The sequence below is a fragment of the Urocampus carinirostris genome, chromosome 10 (genome assembly GCF_059441175.1).
Source record: "Urocampus carinirostris isolate Australia breed hairy pipefish chromosome 10, RoL_Ucar_1.0, whole genome shotgun sequence".
NCBI lineage: Eukaryota > Metazoa > Chordata > Actinopteri > Syngnathiformes > Syngnathidae > Urocampus > Urocampus carinirostris.
The window spans coordinates 22,148,782-22,174,162 of record NC_142358.1 but is presented as its reverse complement, the minus strand read 5'-3'; the positions used below and the strand labels follow the sequence as shown (position 1 = coordinate 22,174,162).

Sequence of the window (25,381 nt, the reverse complement as noted above, 5' to 3'; positions counted from 1 at the left end):
TACTTTATTGTCATTCTAGTACACGTGTATACAGAACGAAATGTCGATGCATCTGACCCCCACAGTTTCCTTGAATGTACAGATATAAATAAAGTTGTATTGTAATTGGCTATGTATAGTATTTTACCATAGTGCCGATAGTGCAAGAAGAGTAGCTAACCAGATGTGCAAAATGGGCAGTCAGGTTAACAAGTCAGGTACACAGTAACATTAACACTGTAACAATAACGCTGTAATTACCATAGTGCTGAGAGCAATGTGCAATGAGTGGCAAGCTATAAAAAACTGCCAGTAGTGCAAAAAGACAGATTAGCAGCCGTTTAGATTTAAGTTAACTATATGTTAGATTGACCATTTAACAGTCTAATGGCCAGGGGGACTAGACTATTGCGGAGCCTGGTGGTCCTGCACCGCACACTGCAGAACCTCTTCCCAGAGGCTAGCAGAGTGAACAGTCCATGATGGGGGTGAGAGGGGTCCCCGGTAATGTTCTTAGCATGGGATAGGCAGCGCTTCTGGCCAATGTCCTGAATGGAGGGAAGTGTAGTCCCGATTATTTTCTCTGCTGTCCTCGTTACCCTCCTCACACTACCCCAGTCGGTAGCGCTGCAGCCTCCACACCACACAGAGATACAGCTGGTCAGGATACTCTCTATGGTGCCCCTGTAGAATGTGATGAGGGAGGGTGGGGGCAGGTGGGCTCTCCTCATCCTCCGCAGGAAGTACAGGCGCTGCTGTGCCCTCTTAACCAGTGATGCAGTGTTCACGGACCAGGTGAGTTTGTTTGTAATGTGCACCCCTAGGAACTTGATACTGCTGACAACCTCCACAGCCTTGTTGTTGATGCAAAGTGGGGCATGGTTGGGCTGGTTTTTCCTAAAGTCGACAATGATCTCTTTAGTTTTGTCAACATTCAGGACCAGGCTGTTGTCCCTGCACCAGCCCACCAACTGCTCCACCTCCTCTCTGTAGGCTAGGTCGTTGTCATCCCTGATGAGGCCCACCACTGTTGTGTCGTCAGCATACTTCACGATGTGGTTTGTGGCGGACCTAGGGACGCAGTCGTGTGTCATCAAGGTGAACAGCAAGGGGCTTAGGACGCAGCCTTGGGGGGAGCAGCCTTGGGGGGAGCCCGTGCTGAGGTAGATGACATCTGAACTGTTCTGACCTATCCGCACTGATTGGGGTCTGTCACAGAGGAAGTCCAGCAGCCAGTTCCGCAGGGGGGTGTTGAAACCCAGGAGTCTCATCTTGTCTACCAGATGTTGTGGGATGATGGTGTTGAATGCTGAACTGAAGTCCAGGAACAGCATCCGCACATGGGTGTTCTTCTCCTCTAGATGTGTCAGGCTCAGGTGAAGCGCAGAGGAGATGGCATCCCTGGTGGAGCGATTTGTCCTGTAGGCAAACTGAAAGGGGTCGAATGAGGAGGGGAGACTGGAGGTGATGTGCTCTTTAACCAGTCTCTCAAAGCACTTCATTATGATAGGAGTCAGTGCAACGGGCCGGTAATCGTTGAATGATAAGATCTGGGGTTTCTTTGGCACTGGGATGATGTTGGCAAATTTGAAGCATGATGGTACTTTGGCTTGGTCTAGCGAGGTGTTGAAAATGTCTGTTAGTACACAAGCCAGCTGATCGGCGCACTCCCTAAGTACCCGCCCCGGAATGTTGTCCGGGCCTGGAGCCTTCCTTGTGTTGACCCTTCTCAGGGTCTTCCTCACGTCAGATGAGTCCAGGTGGAGTGCTCTTTCGTCCTGATTTGGAACCGCTTTCGCTGCAGTGGTGCCGTTTTGTGCCTCGAACCTTCCAAAGAATTTGTTGAGGTCATTCAGAAAGTCCATGCTAGTGTCCTGCACTGGGGCGGTGGTTGGCTTGTATTTGGTAATGGCCTGAATGCCTTTCCACATATCCCTGGTGTTGGTTTTGTTGAGGAAACGTTCCTGGATTTTTTGACTGTACGTTCGCTTTGCTAGTCTGATAGCACGGTTCAGGTTAGCCCTCGCTGATCTCAGCGCCTCCATGTCACCAGATTTAAAGACAAGGTTCCGTACTTTTAGTTGTTTGCGTATCTCAGCAGTCATCCAGGTCTTCTGATTGGCACGGGTGCATATAGTTTTGGTATTGCTGACGTCTTCTGCACATTTACTGATATAGGCTGACACAGAAATGGCGTACTCATCTATATTTATTTTGTTGTTGTAAGTGGCAGCCGATTTAAACATGTCCCAATCAGTGCAATCAAAGCAGTCCTGTAGTGCCTCCATTGCCCCCTCAGACCACACCCTCACCTGCTTCTCTGTAGGTTTTTCTCTGGTCAGCAGGGGCTTGTATGCTGGAATTAGCATAACAGAAAGGTGATCTGATGAGCCAAGGTGGGGGCGGGGGGCTGCTTTATATGCACCTTTGATGTTTGTGTAGGCCAGGTCTAATGTGTTCCTACCTCTTGTAGCAAAATTTACATGCTGATGGAAATGCGGGAGAACTGTTTTCATATTGGCCTGGTTAAAGTCCCCCGCCGCAATAAAAATGCACTCGGTGTAAGCATGCTGCAGTTCACTCACAGTTCGGTAGAGAACGTCCATTGCCTCCTTCGTATTAGCGCTGGGGGGCACGTACACGGCAGTAATGATGGTCGCGCTAAACTCCCTCGGTAGGTAGAAGGGTCTGCAGATCACCGTCAAAAGTTCAATGTCTCGTGAGCAGTGAATCGAGATTATCTTCGCATTTCTACACCAGTTGTTGTTTGTATAAATGCATAGACCGCCTCCCTTACTTTTGCCGGTGAGCTCGCCGCTTCTATCGGCGCGGAAAGCAGTTAGCCCCACAATGCTAACAGCGTCATTCGGGATAGATGAGTTTAGCCATGTCTCCGTCAGAATTAAAGCACAACAGTTCGTCAACTCGCGGTTCGATGAGAATTCCAATTGTAAATGGTCCAGTTTGTTGTCCAGGGAGCGGACGTTGGATAGGAAAATGGATGGTAGAGGCGTTTTGAAGGGTTTAGCCTTCATCCGAGCCGTTAGCCCGGCCCGACAACCTCGTTTCCTTCCCCGGTCACAGCGCTTCCGCTTGCCACTTTTACTCGCTGCTTTGTAGGCCGCTGTGTTCTGTTGACGTAGCACTCCGAGGCTAAGTAAACACTCCAGAGTGATCGTCGAAATTTGCGCTGGATTTCTGGATGTTCGCATATCCAGTAAAAAACTGCGATCGTATATTAATCTACAGTTAGAGTTGTCTTTGTTCGCCCTCATAAACTGAGTCGAAGATTGGGGTTTTTGACTAGAATGTGAGACCATGACAAAAGTAAAATTGTTCATGTCCACTTTCTGTTGAGGGACTATCGTGTACTACAAAGTGAAGTAAGGCGTCTGATGCCATCATCCGCCAAGCGGTGTGGCTAGGTGTTGCACATAACAGGTTCTGTGGAAAAGAGGCTTCATTGGACTCAAATATCACAAAAAATGGCAGGCTCCAAAAAAAAACACATATAAAAAATGGGAGTAATCTCTTTTAAATGTATTTGGCATTGAAAAGGCAGAAAACGTGCAGCTAAACCACACTTGCAAGAATCAGAGCTGGATACATTACAGCCATGCTTTGCAACAACACGGACAAGTCTTCGTGTTGGGCAACAAAAAACCCAGAAGGTGACAGAAAATGGGCTTCGATATCGAAAACGCCACTGTTTAAGTAAATGTGAACCAGTTCTTTGTAGTACCAACCCAAAACGGTCAGACACCAAATGTACAATATGCCATCCCTACCTGCATTAATGCTGGCGGCCATCCACTGTGCCTCATGTGCTTGACTATCGAGATATGGCGACCTAAACTGCGGTGGACAGAACAGCATTCATCGCAGATCAGTACCCCTCGGTTGATGCTGGTCCAGCCCGGGTCTGGGAAAAAAAACACAATTGTGGTTTTAGGCTTTGTTAAAATAATTTTATGTGACAACTAAATTCATTTCTAAACTGCTGAAACAAATTGAAGTCCTTATCGAAAAACCATCATCCATCTATTATCTGTAACTGCCTAACCTGAAAATATTGGGTGCTTTGTCCCTAATGATTATGTACTTTAAAAAAAGAAGGGGTGAGGTACACCCTTGACCAAAAGTCCCAAACTGACATACCATGGTCCAGGTCAAGAACCCAACTCTCTTTCATTCAGACCTCCACAAACATTTATTCAAAATCACTGAAACGAAAATACATTTAGCGGTTTATTTGTGCATAGGGGTCCGTTGACAGCCGGGATCCGGGAGGCACTAAAATAGTTTAGTTTTTAGGAATGTAAACAAGATTGAATGGTGTTGTCAGAAGTCAGAAAACCATCTAAAAACAGTGATTTGTGAAATGAGTGGACTGAGACAGCTACATTAATGTTACCATTGTAAACTATTTATTCTATCTATTTGACATAATAAGAGGACACCGTTTATAACCCCATGCCGAAAACAGCATAATCTGAAAAAAAATGAGGAAAAATACAAACGAAAAGGACAATAAAGGTGGGCAACACAGGGGGTAACGGACCTCTACAGCACCACCACGATCCTCAGAGCACTCCCTAAACTCAGCGTAAATTTGGGGCACACGCAAAAGCCCTTTAACTTCTTCTGGGCGGTCCAGGGTGGGAGAAGAAATGGTCAATGGACAAACACGCAACTTGATTAGACATCAGGTGAACAACTGAAACTACATGAGAGCTCAATATGCTGAATCTACAAATGTAAAAGACAATGCTCATGTTTCGATGAGCAGTTCATTTCAATCTTGAGGAGTCTGAACATTTCATAGAATATTTTGTTGTAGTTTTGGAAATAACACGAGAGGATTGGACATAAATTTGTCCTTAAAAAAATATGGGAGCGGACAATTGGGAAATTGTTCTGTCCTAAATTAAAATACAGGCACTTAAAGGGAAACAACAAAAAGGGGTATTTGAATAAAATTCAAAAAAGCTGTTGAATGGTTTAAAACATATTTGTGAGTTAATGTTCTGCCGGCACGCCAGACTGTTGTGATGCAAAGCCGTTTCTTTACTATGTCACCACTTTTTCGAAATGTTTAAAAATGGCCAAAGCAAAATACACAGTTGCAGAAGTTTTATAGCTGTAAACTGATCATCTCCAAATGGCCACTTTTGGAAACGTCTGAACCTACCCTCAGAAAAACGTATAAAACACGATTTTTAGGGTTTCAGATTGAGATCAAATTTGACAAGGTAGCAGGTAAGGCTTAAAGCTATTGTTTCACAGCTACAATGCCAATACTACACTCATCTGCAGGCTCTTGATTGCAAAAAAAAATCATGTAAGAATAAAAAACTTCTATTTATGGGTTCCAACTCAGATTACTCAGTTTAAGTAGAACTTGCAGTGAATATTTCAGCTTGGAAAAAAACCCTCAAAGTGTTACCTTTTAAAAGAGACCAAAACCGTCCATAACAGTTACAGAACAGCATTCAATTTACTTTGGGTACTTCTGACATTAAGGGGTTAAAAAAAGAGCCGAGATCCATGTGATATCTGTTATATGTGACAAGAAAAACAATACATTTATTTTACATTATTTATACATTTTCTTGAATTGACTTTCTTCACTTAACTATATTAAAATGGTTGAACGAATTGATGTTCTTTACAAAATGTGGTTTAAATGTTGTCATGTTAGAGTCCCTAGTTTTGAGAAAGAGAACTTTTTTGTTTTGGCACATAAATCATTGTCAATGCCAGATTGTTCAAAAAACAAAACTTGAATACACTCGGAATACATTTCAATGTTTTGGCTGCTTGCACTGGAAAATAAGGACGTGTCTTTAAGAGAAATCTTAAAAACCAAAATGTTTGAATTGTATTTGACCTTTAATTTGCTCAATGGCGCAAAGCTGCTACCTTCCAACATGACAAATGCTTTTTGAATGTAGGTAGAATTGCAATGGGTGTTTTTCACGTCCGGTCCTTATTCATCAATTGAGATGGGGAACCCAGCCCTAGACTTATTCCCATTCATTTCCAAAACATTATATCTAACATGGACCTCTTTTACAGACTGCTATTATTCAACTTGTAGGGGCCTGTTTTTTGTCGAACACAGGAGTGGCTAAAACCACAATCTAAATATGCACAAGGGTAGAGTTAAACTTTTATCTTTGCAGATGCACACAATTTTAAATGTGCATTTAAACCATTGAGGGTGTAAACACAGCCAATGAGCTTTGCAGACAACGAAAGGGACTTTTTTTTTTCCATCGTCATTATTGACTCTTTGCACACACGTGATCTAACCACGCGATGACACGATGACAGACTACAGTGTACCATAGTAAACAGTGGGTGAGGTCAGTAAACAGTTGACAACAACAACAAAATACTATACTATTCAACACCATTGGCAACGACTAGTTAAATGATAATTGTGCAGCTGTCGGATGAGGTGGCTCACCTTGTCAAAGATCACAAAGAGCGCTACTTACAGAAACTAAGGATAGTATTAGCAGGGCTAGCTACCCATACAGATGTCCTCCTGACATATTCACAGATCTAACCAAAATCATCCAGTCTGCCTGTCTTTCGTCCACACCATCTGTACCATTATATTATAAATGGACTATCCCCATACACTGGTGCTGAACTAAAGGCTTCCAATAGTCTGGATGGTTACCAGTTCTTTGTTACTGGCTTGATTACCGGTACGCGTTGCTCACTGTAAGGCACGTCATTATCGAAAGGTCACACAATAATGTTAGCTGTGTATGCTAATATGTTTAATCAAGGTTGCCATCAAATCTCAAACCGACAATAAGTGAAAGCTGTTCGTACTGTTTATCATTTTAGGCTATAGTTGCTACATTGAGTGTATTTGGCGTGATTTGTGGTGGCAAATTTGCACATCCCTGCAGAATCTCACCCCCCTTCAAGCAAACGTTAATCAATATTCCTAAATATAAGAATTATACGGAATACAATAGTGACACTTGCTCTGTTGAAAACGGAACGCTGACAATCCTAGGAAAAGCCGAGTATGCATTCACGTTAAGAGAAGAGAGATTCTTTTGCAGGCGCGTCAAAGTTAGCCACAACACTCGTACTTACTTACATAGAATTGATCGGGACTAGATCAAAGATAACTTGTAAAATATGTTTGCTGCAAATCCTGGAAAAATTTGAGGGCTGGGAAAGGCTTACGTTGTGAAACATAGATTTGGATATATATATATATATATATATATATATATATATATATATATATATATATATATTATTATTTTTTTTTTTTTTTTTTTTTTTTAGTATAAGCTTAAACACAGGATTTTTCCATTCAAATAAACTGTATGTGTTTTAAGACCTTGTCAAGACCAAAACCAATCAAATTTAAAACGTATTTACCACCTTTTCTGGCATACAGACACGGGATACGAGTGCAGAGTTATGACGGACCCTGGCACCAGATGCCACCCGCCCGTGATGGCCGCCAATGTTGAGAGGACGGGACAGAGTACGGGGCCCCTACACCCACTGGGGAACAAGGCAGAATGCAACCCACAGTGACAACGCGATGCAATCGAACCCCGTCTGCGACGACCTGGCCACACCAGCACCACCCCTAAAGCCCGGTCGCGCTCCTTGTTCTCTTAGGCTCTGGCAGATGTGCAGGTGGGCATTGAGGCAGGTGACTGAGTGGGGGCGAACTGGATCCGTCCGGGGTGGCAGAGCGGCACACTGCCGCGACTGGTTTGAGACGTCAGCCAGAAGACCCCATGACAAAAGTCCGTGCCCGACTGCCGGCGTTATACCTGACGTGCAACGGGTTCCAGATGTCATGACCCCATGACAGAGGTCCGCACCCTACTGTCGCAGTTACCTCGCCGCGCCAGGCGATGGGGTCAATGCCTCTGTTGCAAAGTGTTCAGAGGTCAGCTGGGGGACCTCTCCCACGTATTCCCTGGTACAATCTGAAGCCTGTTATACTTTAAATCCCTCAACCACAACAGGTTAAACCTACACTTTTCTATCCCAAAATTACTCCAACCATGACAGCGGGTTAAAGACTGACTGTACAATCGAGGTAAAATTCTGGGACCGGATCGGATATGCACTTACTTTTACTCAAGTAATTATTTGGATGACTGCTTTTTACTTCTACTTGAGTACAGTCAAATTTTTTTTGCAGTAACAGTACCTTTACTTGAGTAACAAATTTCCGCACTGCACTTCAGCGCCCAAGTTATATTATTCTCTACACTCTATCATAAAGAACATGCTTACTAAACTATCAAATTAGTTACTAATCACGAAATCCAAAGACATTTTCATCCTCAGTGTCACGGTAAAAGATGCGCCGCTTCCTCCTTCCGTCTCTACGTCAGATGCCATCTCTGCTTCTCACAAGCTTTAGAAACGTTCTGTTTTTCGGCTACATATTTCACTGTTTGCATCTTGCAATCTGCAGAATATGATTTTTTTTCAGTGCCATGTCCTTCAGTTTCATTTTGCTGCACTTCACAGAAATGCGCACTTTGGCGTGTTCATTTCAACACTGCACTTCGAGGTGTCCATTTGAGTTGAGGGACTTGGCCGAAAGTAAACCCGAAGCTGCGTACTTCAGCCGAAAGTAAAGCTTTGGGTTTACTTCGGGCCGAGTCCCTCAAATCAAGTTCGGGCTGGTTCAGGTATATATACCTGCGGGCCGGATTTTTTTAGGCCCAATCTTACTTCTCCTGTATGTAAAGCTCTAACGTAATGCTGCATTTTTCAAAAACACAGAAATCTGGATTTTCCGACCAACACATTGTATTTATCGCTCAGAGATCACTAAAGTTGGAGAAAATGAAAAATAGTTTTGCAATGCAACATTACATACTTTTGTTAGTTTACGTATTATACAGTTAATAGCTCGATCACACATATAATACAGGAAAAAATAAAGACATCTTAGAGTTAAATTTAAGACTTGTAGACAAAATTCAAGACCCTTTCAAGGCCATAATTTGGGGTGATCCAACTTAACACTTTTTCAAGTTTTTAAGACCTTTGGGGAACCCTACATAAACCTGTTATTTGCTTCAAGACTAATTGAGAGCATCTCTAAAAATCGAGATATTGGTCTATCACTGAAACCAAGGCACTGGCTAAACTGATATGCTTACGAGGTGGGTCATGTTTATGTTCAGACTAAACTCTAGTATCGCCACAACATCAGCAAAGTAGCAAACGATACCAAAAATACACTGATAACACACATTCCTATTATGTATGTGATATTACGTAGCACTCAAACTGGCATGATAACACCTGGGCTTAAGGTATTAATGGGGCTAATGATCGCAAACGACATGGTGTGTATTTGTGTTCTGTATCTGTCAATCTACAGTGAACTTTTACCGAATTTAAACTTACCAATTGTTTATACTAAGCAGCTTTACATCAAGGAACACGGAATCCTTAAAAAACAAACGATTCACCAAAATTTAAAGTAAAAATATTTACTTTTCAGTGCAAAAAGGTAAGGCCATTACGCTATTTTACAGGTTTAAATGTCCCCACTTGCAGAACTCTGCAATCAAAAGGTACACAAGATTAAATCCAGAAAATATAAACAGACGCCAGTACCTTTGAACCCTACTCCGAATTAAACGTGAGGATGTGAGCACAAATGGCTTGGAGAGGGATGGGCGCCACCTGGCTGTAATTGCCCAAGACACACCAGAGGAAATGGTGCCCCTACTACCCATGTGGTTAAGGGATTGATCCAACCAACAAACAATGTGAAAACATTTAGCTAGTTTTCATTTATATTTAAGTCAATAACCTATGTGTTATTACTCTTTGAATAAATCTTATATGATGTATATCAGACTTGACTTTTTGCTTCTTGTTTAAAGGAGCTGTGCGGAATTTGGAACCTTGTTACTTTCTGCCGCCATCTCCCTGCTTAAAATCATGATCTCAGGCTCAATCAGCTCATTCAAGTTGGGTGTGCAAGTATGTGCATTTCTTAGACGTGATCAAATAAACTCTTCATGCACCTTTCTTGAGGTTTGGGTTGGCATTAGGACATTACTAGAAGTAGGTGTTTTCTTACTTTCAGCATTTTTCATGCTACACTGATAAGCAGAAATTAAAACAAAAAACGTGGGGGCAAGCGTGACATCAATTTTCAGCACTCCCCCAGCCCCTATTTCTCGAACAGCTCTGCTAAAAAAAAGAAATAAGCTGATCGTGCAGTGGAGAATAAAGTGTAAGGGCTCTTAGAACTCAGATGTGCATTATATACACGAAACTGAATAGAAAAACTATTTAACTTTCCACATTTTAAAGAGACCTCTAACGACGCACGCCACCTTTTAGTCAATAACGTTAATGAAATTAGTCTTTGAATAAATCTAATACGTCGTATGTCACACTTGACTTTTTGGTACATGTTTGAAGGAGCTGAGCGGAATTTGGGACTTTGTTACTCTCTGCCGCCATCTCCTGGCTTAAAGTCATGATCCCAGCCTCAGTCAGCAAATTCAAGTTGTGTGTGCAAGTACGTGCATTTCTTAGACCTGATTAAATCGACTCTTCTTCTTGCATCTTTCTTGGGGTTTGGATTGGTGTTAGGACTTTACTAGAAGCAGGTGTTTTCTTACTTCTACCATTTTCTTGCTACACTGTCAAAAAGAAATATAAGAAAATATATGGGGACAAGTGTGAAGTCAATCACCAGCACGCCCCCAGCCCCTATTCCTTGAACCGAATGTGTCCTGTCCCGAACAGCTCTGCTAAAAATAACTATAAATGCAGATAGTTGCCATAGAGAATAAAGTTTAAGGGCTCTTTGAACTCAGATGGGCATTATTAACATAGATAGTGAATAGAAAAATATATTCAACTTTTAACATTTTAAGTACACCTAAAACGACGCACACCACCTTTGAGTCAATAACGTAAATGTGATTAGTCTTTGAATAAATTAAATATGTCGTATGTCACACTTGACATTTAGATACTTTAAACAAATGACAATTATGATAAAGCATAATTGACAGCTTAGTCAGAAACAGCAGCATCAACGGATAATATTGTCATTCAGCCAAAGTTGGCTAGCGAGTTAGGATACTGTGTTAGCTTAACTAGCAACTCAGACCAAGAAACGATTAAAACACAACAGGCAAGTTATCCATATCGTCTTAAAAACTAACAAAACCAGATAATATAAAACGTTTGGATTGCTCATGTGTAATAACAAGGCATTAAGGCGCAGCGCAGACCGGTTTACAAACTCAAATATCCGAATATATTGAACCCCACGAAAACCCAATCAAACCAATTCGAGTCAAAAACAATACACGCAGAAATCTTCCGACATACGCTTCAACTAATAAAAAACAAGACTTTTTTTAATATAGTGTACAAGTCAGTGTTCTGCAACAATAGTTAGCTTCTGTGAGCTAACGACAGCTTGCATTTAAAAACACGCCTATTTTCCCTTAAAATCTGAGGCCTCCGTGACGCTCGGAGGCACTGGCCGTTTTCCTGTTCTGCCCAGCCGTAAGAGAGAGCCCATACTCGGTCCCATTGGCCCAGACATGTCGCTTCCCCCATCTATTGTGTTGAATCAACCGGCAAAGCGTTTTTGATTTTCCTTTACCTGGGGCGCTGCAGTCGGCGCAGATCTCCGTCCGCTGTAGCTTTCTTGACATATCGAAAGTGTCCGCAATGGAGCGGTGGACGTCGGCGAAGATGTGCTAGCTCGCCCTTTTCGCCCCGGAGCCACAAGAGCGACGTCTGCCGTCAGCCGATGCAGACCCTCAATCCCCGGAAGCCGGCTGGCCCGAGAGGTTTTCCCGGCCGGCGGCTGACAGTTGAAATCCCCCCCGTAAAATCAACCGGTTCATTCGCAACAAACATTGGTGGAATTAATTCCGCAATAACGATTTTGAGTTGGCATAACGTGGTTGGTAGCGGTAGGAAGCGCTTTCCGCAGTTTAGTGCCTGTAACAGCTGCAACTACAGCATCTTGACGATAAGCGGCAGCATTCTACCTGCCACACGCCCAGCACTCCGACGGCGTAACTGCGGATGATGGTTTCCCTTAACTACGACATACCTGACAACCTCCAGGGCTCCATGCCCTTACAAAATATTGTATTCTCCCTTACAAAATACAAAATAATCTTACACCATTTTTTTCTAAACATGTTTATTTATGTAGTTTAACATGTTGTATTGTACATGTGTTTCGTTGTATCATATATATTGTTAATTAACATTTCGTTGCTCGACATGAATGAGGTTTATTATAAAAAAAAGTTCAAAAATTTAGTAGCTTGGACGTTCACTGTAGAAGGAAAAAATACATGCAAATATAATTAAGTAGAATAATACTTAAGTAGCTCAGGAGGTAGAGCGCTCGTCTTTGAATCATGGGATCGTAGTTCGAATCCCGGCTCGTCCGTGTTACATGCCAAAGTGTCCTTGAGTAAGACACTGAACCCCTAATACCCCCAATAAGCAGATTAGCGCCTTACATGGGTGTAAGGCCGCTATTGGGAAATGTGGAGCACAATGTAAAGCGCTTTGGGAAGTCATTGACTGCAGATCATTTCATTATACATTTCCTTATTCAAATTATTAATTCATTTTCTGCATTAAATTATTGTCAGTAATATACTGATTAAAGGGATAACCACAAACATGTCATTTTTCATTTTCTCCTTTCTACTTTACTTTTTTCTTAACTTCTTTATACAACAATAATGATTCGTAATATAATGCATCAAACCAAGTGAGCCGTTTGAGAGACGGCTCTCTTTAATGAGTTGAGCCGAAAAAGCCGGTTCTCTAAAAAAGAGACGGACTTCCTTTCTCTACATAACTATCCTATGAAATCCGAAGCGGCAATTGCATGCGCACAGTAGCATCAAACCGCTTGCTTTGTTTGCAACGAAAAAAAACGATACAGAGATAGAGGCTACCGCGACAAACTCGTTTGACTTGATTGATTTGCCGTTTCGTCATAGATGGTGTATACTGGATGGTACCCATAATTGACAAATTTTTCCGTACAGATTCCCTTGTACGTTGTACACATCTTACAATGCATAATAAACGTAAAATCGTACAGGTTGACAGGTATGTTTTACATTCATGGTTCACAGATCCCTTAACAGCCTGAGTCGTCGAGGCCCCATGAGTATGCAACTCTGGACATCATTCTCTACTGCTGACGGTTGCTGGCCTGCGTTTGGGTCATGGCAAAGTTGGCACCAGTCCATTCCTTGATGTTATCTGCCCTGTTATTTTTCTGTCTTCCTCCCATCCTACCTCATTCGATTGTGCCCTGGAGAAAAATCTTGGGCTGTCATGATGATCTTGTGAAGTGACTATACTACCGCAGTTTTTGTTTGTGCACAGTTGACAACAGTTCTCTGTGGGTCCAATTTGCCCTCTGATTTTGTTGCACACTGTTTTGTTTGTCACATGGGCTTTGGAACTGATTTTTATTAGTTTCCTGTAGCGTTACATCTCCATGGCCTTGATATCACTTTCCAGCTTTGCTGTGAGAGTCCTTGTCTCGCAAGTGAAGAGGAAGATGGAAGGAAGCAGTGCTTTCACGAGTCTGATCTTATATCCTGGCCATGTTTTCTGTTTCTGACCCCTTTTCTGATATGACAGCTCCAATACATTTAAATTTGGTGACAGATTGAAGCTTTTGGTGGTTTGGTTTTGTGGTCATACATAGGTTCTTGGTAATTAATTTAGTTTTTTTCTTTGCTGATTTCCATCCCAAACTAGGTTGATGCTTTGCTCCGGGAAATCTACCAGATTTTTGAGATTTTGTTCTTTTCCTGGAAATACCATCAACAAAACAGAGGTTAGCAATGTTATGTCCCTCAATGCTGACAATACCTTAATGTTGTTCAAAGGCTTCGTTTATGATCCTCTCCAGAATAATGTTGAATAAAGTTTGAGAGAATGTGGTTTGAAACCACACTCCAATGATACCATTGATCAGTACTGCACTGTTGGAATTGGCTTGAAGCTGATCAATTATCCGAATTAGTTTCTGGCCCATGTTATACTTCCACATGGTGTCCCACAAAGCGGCTTGCCATACTTGAAATCCATGAAGACGTCATAGACATGGTGTTGTTGAAATTTCTTGCATAAAATGTGCACATTAAAAATATGTTATGTGATTGTGCTTGAAATCCAAACATTATACCTGTTTTAATATTGTGTTTAAAAAAAAATCATTTTTTATTGTTACTGACTGTTGAATAGCCACTACAATACAGCAAATGCTGAGATTCGCAATTTTCACAAGTACCAATACCATACCAGTCAACCTCAGCCATTTGTACCCCTTCCTAATGATTGCAATTTCCCTTATTAAATGATAAAAAAACCTTAGAAACGCAACGCAGCACCCATTTTCCCAAAGCACGAAAGACCATGTAGAATAAAAAAGTATAACTGTGTAAACAAGCTTATTTAATTTACCAAATAAGTGCTCGATTGAGGATAACATTTGCTAGTGTAGGACAATTTCAATTTCAGCAATCTACCAGTGTCCAAGACGCACCGGACTAAAGCCAAGATAGGCAAGACGAAATCAGCGTAACAACAAAATGAGTTTTTGAAATTTATTTCTGAAAAAAAAAAAAATCCCGTTGTGTACGGCATACACAATTTGAAATGATCAAAATGTATAGAGCAAAAGTTGAGAGGTATCAATCAATCATTCAATCCAAAATAAATCGAAATGTATTTGTAAAACACATTTCAGGCAATGAATTGTAATGCAAAGAGCTGTATAATAACAAGCAAATATATTTGCTATATATTCAACATCTAATCAAGTGTCTTGAGAAATGCACACCCAAGAAAAAATGCATATTTAAATAGCCTTATGTCTTGTGGCTGGTGCAGAGGTTCAGGGTTCAAGCTTCTGCTGCCTCCCCGAGTGGAGTTTGCATGTTATCCCAGTGCCTGCGTGTGTGGCCTCTGGGCACTCCGGTTTCCTCCCACATTCCCAAAAACATGCATGTCAGGCAAATGGGCTTGTCCAAATAGTCCCTATAGGTGTGAATGCGCGATTGAGTTGTCTGTCCCTGTGTGCCCTGTGACTGGCTGGCAACCAGTTCAGGATGTTCCCTGCCCACTGCAGGTATCAGACCTATCCATACATATATAGTTTTTAAAAGTGTCTGTTAGGAAAACAAATTAAAAACTGTATATACATATATATATATATACACAATTTCTAGGTGAATATTTTATATGGGGCGGCACGGCGGATGGGTGGTTAGGGTGCAGCTCCACGGTGCAGAGGTTCAGGGTTCAAGTCCAGCTACTGCAGCCTACCCGTGTGGAGTTTGCATGTTCTCCCGTGCCTGCGCGGGTTTCTTACGGGCACTCCAGTTTCCTTCCACATTCCCAAAAACATGCATGGCCAGTCCATATTGTCCCTAGGTGTGAATGAGCGAGTGTGTTGTCTGTCTCTGTGTGCCCTGCGACTGGCTGGGAACCAGTTCAGGGTGTCCCCTGCCCTCCGCCCGAAGATGGCTGTGATGGGCCCCAGCACAGATAATGGGTGTTTGTGGCTCTGCAAAATACATGATTCACACCGGATCTCCCTTTTTAATGGTACTGGAGAAATTGAAAAAGTCCTTTAAATGATAACATTTGGCTATGTAAAGGGTGTAGGAACCCCCCTCTTGCATATAAAAAATATATGACAAAAGATTATTTTTAGGGCGGGGGGATTATCTGGTGTTCCTTATAGTGTGGAAATACGGTAGTTAAAAGAAAATAACCTTAGAAAAAAACACATTGGGGCAAGTTGGTTATAAATAGAAGTGCAGAAACACATTAAATATGAAGCAGGTATGAAAAATCAGTACATGATTCACACCGGATGTCCTCTTTTAATGGTACTGGAGAAATTGGAAAATTAGCTTTGAAAGTCCGTAAAAATTGATTGAATTTAGGCGTGTAAAAGGTGGACAACCCCTGTTCTTGTATATACAAATTTCATGACAAAATATATATTTTTGGGGGGGGTGGGGTTTGCCTTATAATCTGGTGTGCCTTATAATGCAGAAATCACGGTACAGTCGTTTGAAAAAGAAAGAAAACATTGGGGCAAGTTTAACATAAAAGTGCAGAAACCCATTGAATATAAGGTACAAATAAAGTAGTATGCCCATGCACACAAAATTGTGTCTGAACTAGGAGAAAAAACATCGCAAGTATACGAATTAAGCATACTCAATTCGCTTTACTCATTTCATATGCACTCGGTGGGCACGATTGCTTTCTGAGTGTTTGCTCATTATTCGTGCAGCCTATTTTGAGACATAAGTTCAATCACAGCATCCTTCAGAGCGGATTGGCTGAGTGCTGCCACATTTGCTTGCATCTTTTCAGCGCATCTCAGTCAGCAGGCGGATGGGAGGAGAGTAGGCAGAGGAGGGAGAACAAGAGCCAAGCGGTGGTTAAGAATAAAAAAGAAAACGCACAATGCAAATCTCGCTCCGATACTGAAGCAGTGTTACCGGAGTGTGCTGGCAAAGCAAACAGGGAAATCGAGAGAAGCTTCTGCATGACAGCGACGTGATTATTCGCTTTATTGGATAGCGAGAATCACTAACGAAAGTATCCTTGCAATCCACAGCGAGGACGGAGGAGGAAACAAACTATGAACGAGGATGATTTCTGCAAAGAAAACTCCGGAGAAGAGTCGCTATCCTGTCCACTATCTGGTGTGGCACAACAAGCATCGGCAGCTTGAAAAAGAGCTGGCAGCCAACGAGCAGGTGAGAGCGTGGAGCCTTTTGAAAACACATCTATTTCATATTCTGCACATGGGCCCGATTCTTGATTTGTGGCCGATGTTGGGCGTGTTTTGTGCATGATCTGGAGAGATTTCAAAGGTGGTGCAGGTGGTATCGCAACACTTCAGTGAGCTGCTCAATAATTGCATGTGGTGATTATTGCGAGTGGGACACTTGTAACCATTTTATTTGTTTTATTGTGCTATGGTCTTTTTAATACGCCAAGGCTCAGTTTTTTTGAAGTTGCATAAATAGTCTGTAAATACACATGGTAAATGTCTAATTATCTTGCTAATCTGGCGAAGATGATGCAATGCATGGATTCTGGCCGCAACATTGCACCTACAACTCAAAACCAGATACCGTATTTCTACCAAATGTGCGTGGGATTAATTGAATTGTCTTTATTGTCATTGATATCAACGTTGTGAAACATTGTATGGAACGAGATTAGTCATGGCACTCCAGGGTAAAGAAGTACTGAAGCCTTTAACGAGAAAAAAAAGATAAAAAAAAGAACATTTTTGCAAACAGTGCTTAGAGACTGTCTTAAGTTGTAATAATAGTGCTATACTTGTGAATGAAAAAGAATAGTGCATTGTAACAATAGTGCAATGAAAAGAAGAGTAATAACATTTAACAGCACCCCACCCCTGTAAAAACGTAAACGGCACAAGGTATATATTTTCAGTTTTGTGCAATAACGTTTAGCAGCAACAAAAAAGAAAAACCCCAAATAAGTCGCAAAAGATGTTTTCACAGTTTTGTGCACTCGTTTAGGGTGGTGATAGCCCTGGGGTAGAAGCTGTCTCTCAGCCTGTTTGTCCTTTTTTTGAGGGACTTGTAGTGCCTACCAGAGAGAAACAGGTCACTGAGGTAATGGCCGGCGACCACAAGTTTATTTTGTATTGTTGATGGCGCTGCAACGGTATCGCAAGTCGGCAATGTCTTCTAGACTGGGCAGATGTCATCTAATGATTTTCTGTGGTGTGTTGATTACCCTCTGTAGCACTGTGGTTTCAAACCTTTTTTCAGTGATGTACCCTTAGTCAGTGTTGGGCAGTTAACTGAATAAGAGTAATTCATTACGATCCTTAGATACTCCTTTCTTAAAGTAATTTCGTTACGCCCCTGGATTCACAGTTCTCGGATCCCTTAACCACCTATGTTGTTGGGGGACCACTTCGCGTTGTTTGTTTTGGGCAAGTACAGCCTGGTGGAACCCATCCCTTTCCTGGCCAGTTGTTGCGGCAGGGGTTTTCTCCCCCTCATTAAACAAATAGTATTTGTTTCCATCTTTACTAGCAGCAGGAGATGCCTCCTGATCCGACTCAGATACAGCACTTTCATCATCTGGTTTCCATTGTTTTTTTATATAAAGCATCATCCCACTCTTCAGAGATGAGTCAGACCTTAACATTGACAGGCAGCAGTTCCAATTTGCCCCCAAAGACTTATGGTACACGTGTAACAATACTGATAACAAGAAGGGGCACCCAAAAGTAGCGCGTTTCCCTGAAAGTCACCATCGAATTATAAATTACCGCATGTACTCGCATTGATGCCGACCACCTAAAACTGCTCAAAAATAGCCACATGACATGATGGAATAATTAGAAGAAAACGTGTACATCAACCTGTGGAAACTGTTTGGCCTTCGTATTTCTTGTGTAAACTTGAGAGCTTGCAAACGAACACTTAGCCAAGTCACTCCATGTCCATTTGGTCTGTGGGCTTCAAACTGCTCAACGATTAACCCCTGCATTGCTGGGACATTTTCTATTTCACAAATAATTTTACAAATAAAAAGACCAAAATTCAGAACACGTTGACCTTTAATTCCTTGCTCACCGAGAAAAGTAATTGTGTTCCAACTATCTCTATACTTTGTAATGCTTTTATTCCAAAATTGCCCCTGATTAAATATTTTATCAGACAAGAAATGGTTTATACTATATGGAGCTAAAAATGAACTGCAAACTATAGATAATCGAATAAATTAACAAATTTTCGTTACAGCTGTATTTGTACATCATTCAATAATTTATTCATTTTCCAACTGCTTGTCCTTATAAGGGTTAAGGGGTACTGGAGCCACTCCCATCTGACTGCTGGCAGTGGGCTTGGGACACCCTGAACTGGTTGCCAGCCAGTCGCAGGGCTGAAACACTATCTATGTGTGTGTGTGTATATATATATATATATATATATATATATATATATATATATATATATATATATATATATATATATATATATATATATATATATATATTGGATCTCTAACGAAAACATTATCACCACCCGCGCTTGGCCCGTGGGTGATAAAAAGTGTCTTTCTAAGGCCTTTTAGCTGAATCTACCCAATGGAGAATTGCTATTTGTCAGGCTGTTTAATAGGCAGTTGGTTATATGATGTAAAGTATCCATTATTCCGGTAATAACGCTTGCAAAATTAATCTATCAAATTACGAAATACCTCTGTATTTGTAATATTGTTAATACCCTAGTTAAAGGTCAAAATATAAAGATGTTTATGTAAATCCTATGGTTTGGATAGGTACAAATTATTTTTATTATATACACTACTGTTAAAAGTTGAGGTCACCCAAACAACAGTGTGTTTTCCATGAAAAGTTTTTATCAATCAAATTGCTTGCAAAATAAACAGTAAGTATTGTGGAGACCTGAGAAGGTTAGAAATAATATTTTTTATTTGAAAAAAAAAAAAATCCTTCATACTTTGCTTTCCTCACAGAATGGACATTGGCAATTATTTTTTATCAGTTAAAGCAGTGTATTTCAACTAGTGGGTCGCCACGCAGAAGTGGGTTGCAGACCTGTTTGTAAAGGGTCGCGGCCCTTTGCCTTGGCCTAATGCCAAGAAAATAATTAAAAGTTGAGGGTCAAACAAACTGGTAAAAAAAGACTGGAAAACCTTCTGTTTTCACTGGTTGAGCATGGCTATATGCGGATAAATCGAAGAATATATGAAATATGGATTTTATCGTCTTGAAGACTAAGCTACTTAAGTGAAGTGTGTTTGTGTATATGATATTTTGAGATGTTGGGTGGTGTAAAAAGGGGTTATTTTACACCGTACATTGTGAAATCCAGCACGATGAGTTGCATGTTGTTGTGGATACAGATCAATTTTGATGAGATTTATTTGAACGTTAATAACCTAACACTAATATTTCAGCCTTTGTTGTTGTCCCATACCAATATTAATATAGGACGAGGAAGATTGATACTGTTTATTTTTTTATATATCTCTTTTTCAATATGAAATGTCAGAAGAAATGAAAGCAACAGTAGTTATGAGAAAATGTGATTTATTTAAAATAAAAATCCATGTTACATGAATCCAATACAGACTTGCGACCATTCGAATTACGTTAAACGGTAGATATAAACATTTTTTTTCAGGATGTTCAAAAATATCGGGACGTTGCTGTAAGTTAGATTTTGTATTGTGTGCACCTTTTCCTGAGTACAGGACAATACTTAGTGCTTCTTTCCGCCGCTATTGGTTTGTGGTGGCGCTGTAAGAGGTCAACCAGCATTCACCCCAAAGAAGAAATCCGGCTTCTACTTTCTAGTTAGTGTGTGAACATACAGGACTACGTGTACTGTATCTAGCGCGCCAAGAACATTGACGTTTTTATTGTTTAACATCTCGTACATCCGTTCAACATAGTTGGTGTTAAGTGTAAAGAAGAGGGGAGCTGTTTCTTTTTAAATGAAAGTGGAATAAGAAAGATTGATGCGGTTGAGAAAATGGTCAAAACCCTTTTTTTCAGCCACTTTTTACCACAAAGGAGGACCTTTTGAAGCACATCTTCCAAAAGTTAGTTAAACTCAGCTTTATTCATCTTTTATAGAGCATATTATTTTGTGAAATGTTTATTTTTTAGTAAAAACATTACGGGATACTTATATAAACCTGGAGCATACATTCCATACAAAATATAGAACTGAAGCAACTTGACAACAAATTCAACCTACAAACGATCGTCCAGAACTTATCTCATTGTAAAGCACAGGGTGTAAATTGCACATTGTAAAGCGCTTTGGGAAGTCTTCATTGACTTGAAAAGCGCTATATAAATTCGGATCATTTCTTTTCATTTCATCTCGTTCGTAAGTAGGGCAACGTCTATGTCTAACATGGAAATGTACTGCAAGTGGATTTGGTGGACTATGATTGCGAAATCTCGAATGTGCTAAGGTGGCACATAAAATTGACTGCTTGTTTGTGTGTGCTAATATTTGTTTTTTTTAAATATAGATTGTTAAAATCTAATGCTTTTTTTGGTGATGTTGGATTGATTTCAGATCAGGTCACCTCTATTTGTTTTTTGGGGGGAATGATCACAGTTAGTTTACTTTAATGGCTAATGGAAGCGGCTCAGTTATCCCTTGTAATTTCGGTTCAGTGTATGTGGTGAAAGTATAACAGTTTTCTGGTAATCAAAAAACATTACGAATTATCCGTTATTTTTATAGTGTACATGCTCTTCATCATACCTCTTGAAGGATAGCAGTTTTTCTCGGATGTTTGAGTTTAAATACTTTGGCTGCATGGAAGTGTTTCATAGTTTCTTGTTATAAAAGCGGCAATAAAGTAAAACAAAAAAATCAACAGTGATAATAGAGAAGACTGCGGTCATGTGTATGATCTCTTTATAAAAATAATCACATACAGTATTCTAAATGTGTCCTGCCATCAGATCAGAGGAAGGTGTGATGAGGCAGGAAGGCAGGTAGTTAAGCGGAACAAACACTTCCCCTCCTTTGTTCCTCTGTTCATAAATATCTCTTTTCAAAGTAGAAGCTTCTTTTTTAAAACAGTCTTATTTTTGGATGTTACAGCATTTATAACAAGGAGATGAGTGTTCATGCTAGCACAGTTTGAATCCATACCTGTCAACTAATATATTTTCCGAGTATTGTATACCTTTTTTTAGTATTTCAAACTGTGTACGCTGTATCACAATTTTTGCACCAGAAAAGAAAATAAATAAATAAATAAATAAAACTGTTTTTTTTGTTGGACCAATTTCTTCTTGCCCTTTTGGCTATGATCCGGATTGTCTCAGTCTCTGGTAGCAGACGACGACATCATTGTAGATTTCTAATGTGTTCCCGGTACACTAGCGAATGTTATCCCATAACTGGGGTGTCAAACTCATTTTCACCGAGGCGAGGGCCACATCAGCGTAATGGCTCTCCTCAAAGGGCCTGATGTACAGTCATTTATAAATGTCACTAAACGTAATTGGGATGTAAACTACATGTAACTACTCCTTTATGGACATTAACTCTGAATTGATTAATTATTTAAGTCACAAACATTACAGCTGTCTTGATAAAAAAATTACCACACAGATGTATGTTATAAAATAAGTACAGGGATACTTCTACATATAAGCCACTCAAGCTACTGGACATCCTAGATAATAGATGTCTTTAGAGCAAACATTCTTACACAACAAACAAGCGAAAATTCAAGTTATGAGAATTTCCAGACATTACCAATAGAGACCGGCGCTTTGAAGTCATTTTTATTGTCATCTTATTTATATTATCATTGTATTTTTGTGTTCAATCTTTATTTGTAAGATATTGGGCCAGGGCCCGAACCTGGCCTTAACATCGGTGCCGAAGTCAGGCTGGTTCCTCAAATCAAGTAAATCGGGCTGGTTCGGGCTTTGGTCGGACTGGATTTTTCAGGCCTGGTCTAAGCTCTAGTGCAAACTAGGTAGGGGTTCCTGCAAAACCTTTGCAACTACCAGGTGAGACACATTTCAGTCACCTTAGAATCAAACATATAGTTGTTTGTATGTATGCTAAAAAAAGTGGAAGTGGTCTTGGATTGACAGTTGACTGCTAAAAAAGGTGTGGTTTTACTTGTAATTCGCACCACCCTTCTTAATCCTTAAGATTACAATTCACTTGGTTAGGTCTGTGGCGCGTGTCCGGAATACCTGCCCTGGGAGGAAGGAGGGGGGATGATAGATGAGCCAATAAACACACCAGGGGGGATTAATGAAAGTTGAAAAAAAAAATCACCCTACAAAAATACATTCCACTTCAGAGTTCTTCTTGGTTTCTTATTTGTGGCGTGTCCCATACTCTAAAAATGTTGTTTGAAAGAAAATAAGACTTTAATTCACGTTTGTGCAATCACAGTCTTGCAGATTACAAAAATCCATCCCGTTTTGTAGGCGGTGTGAAGTAATGGCATATTCAGTGGAAGGACACCATATTTTAAATGTAGGGAAAAGCCATTTAATGATTCTGTAGCCTAGTTTGGCCTTTGTCTGGAGACCACTTATGTGTGAAGTGTCAATTGCCACAATAGATCATTTAGATTAGAACATAGGGTTGATAATCACAATTAGAGATAATTGTTTCCATTCATTGGTGTAGTACATTTGACCAAACTCACATTTATTTACAATGATCAGATAAAATGTGTATAAGGACATTAATTTGTCATTACATATAGACTTGACAGTCAGGAGCTTCAAAAGGGATGCCATTTGGTAAGATCCTAGTTTATCAGACACTCAAAAATAAGGAGAGAAGACAGCAACAATTTTTGAACTTGCAAGAAGAACAGGAGAGGTCTGTACAAAAAAACCTCACAATAGTAAATTCAAAATATATTTTTTTGAAACTAGCATCCTATGCAATCTACTTCAGATGTTCAATATTAAAACAGAGATAACCTATCATTTTTAAAACAAAAGTAATGAAGAGGAGTCCGGTTTGAATGAAGCGTCGAAGAGAGAAAATACATTTGTCAGGCATCAATCTTGAGCAGTCGTTTCCTGTCTAAATAACCAGGTTAGCAGAGGCAGTGAAGAAGTAAAAGCAGGAAACATTCAACGATTGAAGGAGAGAAGGCATAAATATGTTGATGAAGAAAGAAAGGGGTGGTTTGATCCCTAACAGAGTCTGTCTGGCTTAAAATGCACAATGGAGACTGATGGGCTATCTCAAGAGAAAGTCGGGAAATGACCCTATGATCTCATCAGGCTCTTTCCATTACAGTTTTTCATCCAGTCCCCCTTTTTCACTGTCACAGTTTCACAGTATAATTCAATTTTGTTCGCCGTGAAAATGTGTTGCCCGTCTATCGGTCTTTTCATGTAGATGGAATGGGGATTGTCTCTTTTTCCAACACAAAGGCTTTTTCTCCAGCTCACTGTTAAGTGCAGGTAATAATGTGGAATTGATGGCAAGTAATAGATCCGGTAGCGCTTGTTGTCCGCCAATCAGAACGCAAGGCAGACAACAACCCGGCCCCTTTTGTTGCACATAGAAGCATGGCATGCTAGCGGCTTTACGATCAACTCAAAGTACAAAGGATCGGTGGGAACCGAAACAAAGATATTTGTTCTACACTAAGTGTTTTATTTTTATGCAGTGCTTTTGAGTCGGTCATTTGTCAGCGATTGAAGTTTGCGCCCTTGTTAGCATATAACAAAAACAAATACAAGCGAAGGGGACGTTCCATGTTTTATTACGATATCCTCCATATACCGATATCTCTCACAAATCTGAATCTATTTCCATGTGTAGTTGGTACCAGGATTCTGACTTCCTCATAGATAATATTTTGCATCCACTCTTATAAGGTTATTAGCATCTTTGCACACCTTGATGCCATAAATATAAGTCTGTTTATACAGTATGTGGTGTGTTTTTGTCGACTTGGTCTTTAATTTAAATTCAAAAGGTATCAAAAAAGTCTTAAAAAGTCTTAAATTTAACTTTCTTTAAGTTGTTTGAACCCTGTTCTTGGAAAGAAAAATCAATTTAGAGCAACTTTTTTGCTGACTTTGTATTATGAATGGTTTGTGAGATGAAAATCCAGCTAAAGTGTCTGACTTTTATGACATTACAATTTTCAGAAGACAGGAAGCTAATTTTAAAGTTTAGTTGGTAATACATTGATGGTTGTAAAACTGTTCAAAACTGTGATTTTGAGCAAGTAAACAGAGCTAACTACAGTGACTTGATGTGTTGGAATTTTTGTAATTATCTCTTGCGTTGTTTGGACAGCTGCTGCTTTGATTTTCTTGTGGCTTTGTGTATTCAAACAAAATGGATGATCCACAATCCCTCGTTGCATTTATCTTATGTTAGAATGTTTTTTTTTGTTGTCTTAAAAGCAACACTTTTTTATCTGTGAAAAAATGTTGTAATGCTTCTTTATTAACTATGGGCGAGTACAAAATCCAAGTATCGATATCAGTGCTGATACCAGCCTTTTTAACGTATCAGTACTTGGAATGGTGGACAATACAGCCATGGACTGCCTTTTATGGGCCATCTAACAGTAAGGAATCCAAAGAAATAGCAACTTGTCGTGAAATATATTAAGGATTGGGCGGCACAGCAGATGAGTGGTTAGCGCAGAGTTCTGAGGTAATGGGTTCAAATCCAAATACCAGCCTGTGCGGAGTTTGCATATTCGCTCCGTGCTTGCATGGGTATCCTCCGGCACTCCTGTTTCCTCCCACATTCCAAAAATC

The 25,381-nt window shown here is 40.4% G+C and overlaps 2 protein-coding genes across 4 annotated transcripts in view; one reads left to right on the top strand and one right to left on the bottom strand.

The window, feature by feature from the left end:
• Positions 1 to 12,042, bottom strand: part of git1 (G protein-coupled receptor kinase interacting ArfGAP 1) — a 46,427-nt gene extending 34,385 nt beyond the window's left edge. For all 3 annotated transcript variants that reach the window (XM_088346508.1, XM_088346510.1, XM_088346509.1), the window contains exons 1-2: positions 11,642 to 12,042; positions 3,768 to 3,901 (exon numbers count right to left, since the gene is read on the bottom strand). In XM_088346508.1, the coding sequence (XP_088202634.1) occupies positions 3,768 to 3,901; positions 11,642 to 11,693 (186 nt within the window). In that variant the 5' untranslated portion in view covers positions 11,694 to 12,042. The remainder of the gene's footprint in view (positions 1 to 3,767; positions 3,902 to 11,641) is intronic.
• A 4,425-nt stretch (positions 12,043 to 16,467) lies between these two features.
• The window catches only part of ankrd13b (ankyrin repeat domain 13B), a 70,402-nt gene continuing 61,488 nt past the window's right edge, over positions 16,468 to 25,381 (top strand). The window contains exon 1 of the mRNA XM_088345544.1: positions 16,468 to 16,814. Within this exon, the coding sequence (XP_088201670.1) occupies positions 16,707 to 16,814 (108 nt within the window). The 5' untranslated portion in view covers positions 16,468 to 16,706. The remainder of the gene's footprint in view (positions 16,815 to 25,381) is intronic.